General features: G+C 37.3%; 1 protein-coding gene across 2 annotated transcripts; it reads right to left on the reverse strand.

The window, feature by feature from the left end:
• Positions 1-213: 213 nt before the first annotated feature.
• On the reverse strand, positions 214-4,557 carry Rgs1 (regulator of G-protein signaling 1). 2 transcript variants are annotated; one of them, NM_001401277.1, is made up of 5 exons: positions 4,399-4,557; positions 3,971-4,051; positions 3,401-3,462; positions 1,708-1,871; positions 214-1,010 (listed from the first exon to the last, which is right to left on the reverse strand). In NM_001401277.1, the coding sequence occupies exons 1-5, from the start codon at positions 4,533-4,535 to the stop codon at positions 825-827; spliced, it is 630 nt and encodes a 209-aa protein (NP_001388206.1). In that variant the 5' UTR covers positions 4,536-4,557; the 3' UTR covers positions 214-824. The 2 variants fall into 2 exon arrangements, with proteins under 2 accessions (NP_001388206.1, NP_062209.1); NM_019336.3 differs by having other exon boundaries at positions 3,971-4,100.
• Between the last annotated feature and the right edge of the window lie 3,818 nt (positions 4,558-8,375).

Here is an 8,375-nt window from a genome sequence, read left to right on the forward strand (position 1 = left end):
GGATAACCAGTTTGTGTGCTCTTCCCTGGATAAGAATATTTTCTCACTTTTAGCTTTTCTTAGGTACCTGTAGTTTTTTGTGCTGAGTTGGGACATCATGGGCTTTCCCTCATCAACTTTAGCACGTGTAGTAACCACATTCAATTTTTTTTTAATCAGAGTAAAAAAAAATGCCAGAATCAAAATAGCAATAAAATAGAAGACATTTCTCTCTCTATTTTAATGTAATGCCCACATTTATTATTGCCACAGTGATAATTTACTTTACAGATGTGTTATAACTTCTTAGATTAAAAAATAGGTTAAATATATAATTGTCTTTCTCAACTCCAAGCCAAATACAATTAAATAAACAAATAAAAAGTTCTTCATGTCTATAATAGCAACTCCTATTTGCAATATATACTTTTGGACTGATTATGTACAGGAAGGAGATTGTCAGAGTTCAACACATTGTACACAACAGCATGTAGCATACACGTCTGCTGTTCTTGAAGCTTATAGCACATAGTAATCAGTCTCATACAAATTATTCACAGTTTCTGTGTTGCCAGAGTCAGCTGACCTCCCCAGTTGGGAGGGTTGTCTAATAGAGTCCCACTGTATTTCATGACAGTACCACAGTTTCTCCTTCCACTTGCCTCACCCTGTTCTTCTTGCGATGTTTCCTCAAGTCTCCACCGAGATACATTCTGTGTGAATCCGTTCATCTGCACTTCTCCGGACTGATGAGTCTCCTCTGCAGGCCAGACTGATCCTGTAGGCAGTCTCATGTTCCTTCTGTCCTTGATACTATCTTTGAATTCCTGTCAGCAAGGAACCACTCACTTTAAGGTATTCGCCTGAAGGTCATTTAGAAGATTTAAGTAAATATTTGATTTCAGGAACCTGGGATAAGAATCCTTTTCCATAAGTGCGTATATGACTTTTTGTGCTTCATCAAAACATGTGGGAGTTGGTGTTTTGATCTTCTTGGCTGTCGATTCCCGAGTATGAAAGTCAATATTGATCTGAAAAAAAAAATAATTCCTTAATTAATGTGCACTTGCAGCTTACAATAAATTTATGTGTACTATTAGTGTTTCAGAATCATCTTAAAAAGGTTTACATTCTTATTTAAATCAGTTCAATTGAACTGAATTGCTATACTAGTTGTATGGGCTATAGAGAAATGCAATATAAAGAGATTTTGCTCTCTGCATTTGTTTATAGTGTAATTGGGAGAAAGAAATATATAGGCATGAAAAATTAAATATCCCCAGAATGTAGTCCATATATCATCATAGAATGTCATAGGCATTTTAGGTTTACTGAGTGGGAATATTTTCCTGGAAGATCAGCACTACAAGTAGCTGCTCATGTTTTTGCTGCTTTATTGTGTGTGTTCTAGTGGTCTGCATTTTATCTCATCTGTTGCAATAGCTCAGTATGAGTTCTTTAACATGCAAATCTGGCCTGCAGTCCTGCATTCCACTCTGCAACCGACCAGGTGGGAGAGTTTTGCAAAATCCTCTTAGTCTCTCTCCTGACATCTTTACAAATAAAGGGAATGGATTCACTGTACTCAGTGTACAAATGCGTATATTTGTACTTATGCAAAACAGGGTTATGTAAAACTATGGTGCCATAGATTTCATCCTAAACTATTGCTGTATGCAGGCAAAGTTTCCACACACTGATGCCAATGACAATGACTTTAATACTCACTTGTTTCACAGCATCTGAGTGCACAAATGCTTTGTATATATGCTCTGCTTTGTTATGCAAAAGATCAGTCTCTGTTTTCTTATAGTCTTCACAAGCCAACCAGAATTCAATGTTCTCTTCACTGAATTCAGACTTTAGGAATTTCCCAAAGACATTTTGACCCACTGAAAAGAGAGGGGTGGAGAAAATTGAGTCAGTAAAGAAATATGCCATGGAAGGGATTTATAAGCAAAGTTATAGTATTACTATATACACAAAGTTATAGTATTACTATATACACAAAGTTATAGTATTACTATATACACAATGGTGTGAGACTGCTACTGCTAAAACAGCTGTGCCATAATTTGTAGAGAGGCAGCTTTAGAGACTTATATGTGAATTCTGGCGCCAAACAGTCACATAGTGCTTTGTGTGTTCACATAAATATGCTTTGCTTTCTCCTGCATTTAAAGTGACACTGAGCTCTGTAGATTACAGAGTAGAATCATTACTGTTCTGTAATCATTATAAGGCACCAACCTGTGAGCAAGAGTACAGAGTTCTTTCTTCAAGGAAATGGTAATGACTTAGTGTATTAACATCATTTGATACTTAAAAATATAATTTCTTCACCCAAACCATGGTAGTTAGATAATGTTAGGACAGCTTGTCACCTGTATGCTTGGTACACTAATTATATTTGCCAGTGTCATTGAGATATGCCATTTACTCGGCTTCATTGCAGAATAAGTCCTATTGTAATCATAGGATCGAACAATGTTAAATTCCTTAGACTTCCCAAGTTTCTTAGTGTCTTTCTAAAAGGAGGGTAAACGTATGCCTGAGACCAAGCTGGTTGTCTGCACTTCTGAATAAGGTTCTAATCCCAATAGTGCAGAAATCCCACAATTGGGGAGGGCAACTGGTTTCATCTCTTTCTCCCATCAGAAAACCCCCACAAGCCTCTCTTGACCTTATATTGTCATGATGCATCCTTGCAGAGTTTACTTGGTGTATCCCAAACATTTTTAACCAAGTCATAGGCTGTGCATTTGATTCCTTGGTGTCTTTAAAATACCTTCCACATAAGGTGGACAAGTGAGAGTTAATAGGTATGTGGATGATAGACTACCAACATTTTAAGTGCCTTTCAAAATAGCGATTCAAATGATGTGACGTTTCCTTGGCTTTTAAAACTTTGAAACTGCAGAATACTTTTATTCACCTTTATTTTGAATTTTTTGAAAGCTTGTTATTTTTCATGTGTATATGTATTTCTTCCTCTCCTTTCCCCTGTCCGTGCAGAAACACTTGGGGACGGGTGCCCACTGAGGCCAGAAGGGGGCATTGGAGTTAGAGGTGGATGGCTGTGAGACCAGTCCCTTGAGTGCAGGAAAACAGTCATCTTTAAGAGCTACAAGCACTCTTAACCAATCAAGCGTCTCTCCAGCAAGCCAGCATGATTCCAATTTTGTTCTTGAATCCAAGAAAACTTGTAGCTGTTTTGGCAGATTGGTCTAAAGGACAGTGATAAAAATCTAGTGCTATATGACTGAGTCATATTGTGAGGAAATTATCAATGACTCAAGAAGAACTAAAATACTTCATTTTTGTATACTTTTTCTTCCTTTGATAATATACATTAATCATCCATCCAATCTATTAAATTATCAAGCTGACCCCAAAACAATGCATGGTTAAGAATACTTACTCTGGTTGGCAAGGAGTTTTTCCAGAGACTGAGACCACTGCATTACTTCCTCAGCCGAAAGTCTACAGTTAACAAAAATAATCTAAATTAATAAACTAGTTTATGAAATCTCAATTGATACAATAATGGCTTCTACATATTGATAAGTAAGATTCTTTCTTATTACTTCTATTACTAATTCTCTAGATAAAGTTCCTAATTGTCATAGTTATGAAAATTATCAGTCAAGACAGTTAAAATCTAAGTAGAGAAAATAGAATAACACAAATTTAAAATTGATGTGAACATATAAAGAATGTTCACTGGCTCTCATGTAGTCTAATCTTATTTGTCTTGTTACTTAAAAGAAATGAAGTCCATTGCATGCAGTATTTTTTATATCCTTTTAAAAGACCAAATCTTCGCTCAATCCCCTTTCTCATCCCCTTGTCTTAACCTCCCAAGTGCAGGAATTATGCGAGTAAGATGCCATGCCCAGAAGCATGCAGTCTTATTATCTTGCAAAGACAACAGCTAACTTCTAGAATTCTTATACACTTATAATTATATTTCAAAATATTCAGTACATACATGTCTTTGGACTTGGACGATTTCATCCCAGATTCCAGATGAGGGATCATAGATCTTAGATATGCTTTCATGTCCATTCCACTACAAAAGACAGCAAAAATTCATAATTCTCTAGAAGAGTTCCCCTTATCTACGAAAAGAACATGAAGCACACATATCTGAGGAAGACGGTAATAGTAAGAATAGCTTACAAGAATACTAATACAAGATTCTGTTACGTTAAAATAGAGCTCATTTTTATGAGTAAAAGTTCAGAAAGATTCCCTCACACTTTCCTATAACATGATTTATTTTCCAATAAAACTGAATCTTACTTATAAGTCACAAAGGCTCTGCTCTACATAAACTAAATGCCAGCATTCCTGTCCATTCACTCCTACCCCCTTGGCCATAAAAGATAATCTAAGAGAGACACTGAAGGAACTTACAAAGTCTTTGGCCTCTTTTTTTGCTTGTTGTCATCTAGAAGAGAATGGCTTGGTTCTTTTGAATCCTTTGGGCTAGCAGAGAAGAACATTCCTGGCATTTTGTTCAACCTTGGCATGGAGATGGCTGCAGCTCTCATGGTCCTCTCGCAACAAGTGTCTGTTAGTCTAAGACTGCTGCTTTATATAGCATAGGCAGAGACAGGCACTTGCTGTTCAGGGAGTCTGTTTATCAAGTGATGTTACCACAAGCACGGAAGTTCCTCCTTTCTTGGTGTGTAGTGACGTGTATCTTGAAGAAAAAAAAGTGTACTGTGATGTCTTGTGGTTGAAACCCAACCGAATAAGAGCAGGTCATTTGATTAGGAAGGCAGAAACAAAAGTATACAGAGAGAGACAGAGAGGGAGAGAGAGAGAGAGAGAGAGAGAGAGAGAGAGAGAGAGAGAGAGAGAGAGATTGGGACATACCCCACATCTCTGGAACAGCAGCAGTGTCAGCCTTAAGTTTGAGTTAATGCTTGTTTTTATTTTTTTTTCCTGAAAACTGATCTGATCAACGTTACTTTTGCTATTTTCTATGTCATGCAGAAATTCAATAGTAGAGTCATACTCCCCCCCCACCCCTCCCAAGCTTTGGGTAGTTCTTGACTATAAAATCAGCTGACTACAATGTTTTTTTTCCTCTTTTCTTAAAAATTAAAAATAGATTTCTTCAAACAGTACATTCTGATTATAATTCCCCTCCCTTAGTTCCTTTTAGTATTCTTCACAATATTTTAAGGTTCTCCACCACTGCCACCCATAGGAAGCAGTCTAGGGTCAACACCTTTTAATCTGGCTATTCTGTATGCATCTGGTAAGGAAGAGATCTATGGAAGGCTGCCTTCACCTGTGGTGTCTGGGATCTCAACCATCATTTCCACCACAGGGAACATTCTTGTTAGAATTTTCCAAGGTGTATGTAAAAGACTCTACCAGTGACACATAAGATGGCCTTCGGGATCATTCTGTTTTTAACGTTACTTTTATAATTAGAGTACAAGTGATATGACAAGTTGTAATTGTATGTCAATAGTTAAGAGGGCATGGTAAAATGAAAGAAAGCCTATGAATAAAGTATACAACATACAGACCTTATGTAATCATAAAGACACCAATCCTTATAAATACACAGTATCTGAGGGAAAACTCAAAGTAAACTCAGAGTTTTCTTCTGGATAAGTCAACCATTTGTACTAGTTAGGACATAATGATTGAAGTTTTTGCAATATCTCTGGAAAGACAAAACTCTAGCTTTAATTGAGATGATTATCTTACAAGAATCATTACTTATCGATAAATCATGTATGAGAGCCAAGTATTAATGTGATATATAAGAGCTTACAGAGTTTATATAATATGTATGTAATGATACTTTATAGGATGGGCAATTTTACCTTGGGCAGATTGAATTTTGTCTTTCAGTAGATGGTAGCCTTTATCAGGGAAATTTTTGGTGGAATTAGGTAAAGTTAACTTAAAAAAAAACAAAGCCATATTCATTTTTCTCTGGTTTTTAAAAAAATTACTATGGTACATAAAGCCTGCAGTAAATATTTATAATATTACAACATTCGCTATGGTTATGAATGACTGCTTCGTGCACTGGTATCATCTGATGTTTAAAAGATAACATGATTCACTTAAGAAAGAGAAGTAGTGAGATGAGCTGGCCACTTTGAAAGTGACCCAAACAAAACCGATAGGGCTGCGACAGATGACGTAAGGATGCATGTTTGTTTACTTCCTGTGGTCCAGCTCAGAGTTACCATCCTGTTAAAATCTTCACTGTTTCTCAGGTTTGTTTACTGATAACCTCTCACTCCTGTGGATAACTGGGGGTAAGTTAAGTGCTTGAGAAACACAATTAAAGGTTATTTTAACTAACCATGATCACTGGCAATTTCCAAGGACTGTGCAAGAACTGTTCCTTTGGATGTTACGAGCATTAGAAGAGTCAATAGCAGTAGCAGAGGATCTGGCACCGGATATGTTCGGGATATGTTAGATTTTTAGCATTTTGCAGAACCATAGCCTTTTTTTAAAGAAAAGAACAAAGTGTCTTATTTGGTTAATTTTACTAAAATAATATAAATGCAACAGGTTTCGTTATGTCATTCCACATGTAAATTGTTCCTGCTTCTCCTTCTTACTTTCTCACATCACATGCTTTCTCCCAAGAGCCTTGCTTCTGCTTTTATATCAAGTGCATTCTATTGCCTTTTCTCCCTCCATGTTGAGATCCTTTTCTACCTTCCTTCCTAATCCTGCCTTCCCCCCAACCCCTGCTCCAATTCAGCATGTGAAAGAAACATCCATTTTTGTCTTTCTGAGTCTATGCATTTTTGTTTATCAGTGGTTTTCAGTTCTGGCCATTTTTCCTTCACACTTCAAGTTTTATTTTCTTTATGGCTCACTAAAGTTTGTGTGTGTGTGTGTGTGTGTGTGTGTGTGTGTGTGTGATGTTTTCTGTTGTTGGTCACCTAGATTGTTTTCATTTCTTAGCTATTTTAAATAGTGCAGCAATAAATATATGCGCGAGTGTCTCTGTGGTGTGCTGACTTGAGAATCCTTTGGGTGTATGGCTAGGAATGGGACTGCTGTGTCTTATGGTATTTCTAGCTCCTTTTGCCTTCAAATAACGAGCTTGCCCATTTATTCTCCCAATCAACAAGAAGAAAGAAGTCCTCTTTCCCCCACATCCTCTCTAGTATTATTTTTTTAAATCACATTGCTATTGATAATAGCTTAACTGATTGTGGTAAGATGAATTTGAAAGTAATTTTAATTCACATTTTTTTCATGGCACAGGAAGTTGTGCAAAATAGGTTTTTTTTCTTCATAAAAAATGCCTTCTTAACACCACCTGAAGAAGCTGTGTCCCAAGGGAAAAAAATATTTACCTCTTATGTATTAAGGAACTGCTTTAATATTTTAAGCATATTGTTACCACAGTAGAATTATTTACAATTATATTGACTTTCTTAAGCTCAAATATAAAAAATAAGCTCCTGAAAGGAGGCTGGCCCTGGTGGTCTTCTGAGTCAAAGCTGGCAGCTGAAACCACTCTTTTAAAGGCCCCTTGACAGCCCTACAACATCTGTGCACGTCAAAGCCAGGCAGATTTGGCTCAGGTGTATCAGAAATGACTGAAGCATGCAGACGGGGCCTTCTCTGTCACCGTCAGGCCTTTCTTTCTAAAATTCATCAAAAATAGCAAAACCTCCATGTAACTTCACTGAATCAAACAGTGCATTTGACATAGTGATTTCCCCCAAAACCAAGAAGAGCCTTAGCTCGCAGAAACTCTCTCACGTTAACCCTTTTCTCTGTGAAATTGTCCATAAATAACCAGGTTTGAGTCCCCCCAAATGTAGTGATATTTAATACATTCTTAGCGTTTTCTGTTTGAAAAGGAATGAGCCTTATTTTTTTTTAAGAGAAGTGTTAGACTCACGGTAAAATTGAAAAAAACGGGAAGGAGTTCCCCTCCCATTCCCTTTCCCAAACTTTACCACCTTATTGTTTTGCTCTAACCAAAACTGACATGTGATTGTCATCCTAAGTACATAGCTGACACCAGTGCTCTCTGTGGTGCAGCATCTATTATGGGCTTTAGTGTCTGTGGTGGTGTGCATTTGATCTCATGCCATCATACAATATGGCTTCTTTTCTCTCAGAATATTAGGTCACGTACCCTGTTCAGTAGCAGGGGCTCTTGTAGACAAGGTTGACTTTGAATTTACTGTGTGTCTGAGGATGATTTTGAACTCCTGATACTCCGGCTTCTACCTTCTGGGAGCCTAGATCCCAGGCCTATGCTATCACACTGAGGTTTAGGCAGTGCTGGAGATCCAGCGGACACAGGGCTTTGTGTGAGCGAGGCATGCATTCAACCAATACAAGTGAGCTGCTTTTCCAGCGTGGGGCCGTGATTTTAG

This window comes from Rattus norvegicus, chromosome 13 (assembly GCF_036323735.1).
Source record: "Rattus norvegicus strain BN/NHsdMcwi chromosome 13, GRCr8, whole genome shotgun sequence".
NCBI classification, from domain to species: domain Eukaryota; kingdom Metazoa; phylum Chordata; class Mammalia; order Rodentia; family Muridae; genus Rattus; species Rattus norvegicus.

Bases quoted from the DNA above. Each gene is read 5' to 3' on its own strand.
- Rgs1 (NM_001401277.1), bottom strand. From the start codon at position 4,535: ATGAGAGCTGCAGCCATCTCCATGCCAAGGTTGAACAAAATGCCAGGA. The intron at 3,463-3,970 runs GTATGTACTGAA...TGTTAACTGTAG, and splicing joins TCGTCCAAGTCCAAAGACAT to ACTTTCGGCTGAGGAAGTAA. The intron at 1,011-1,707 runs GTGAGTATTAAA...TTTTTTTTTCAG, and splicing joins ACTCAGATGCTGTGAAACAA to ATCAATATTGACTTTCATAC.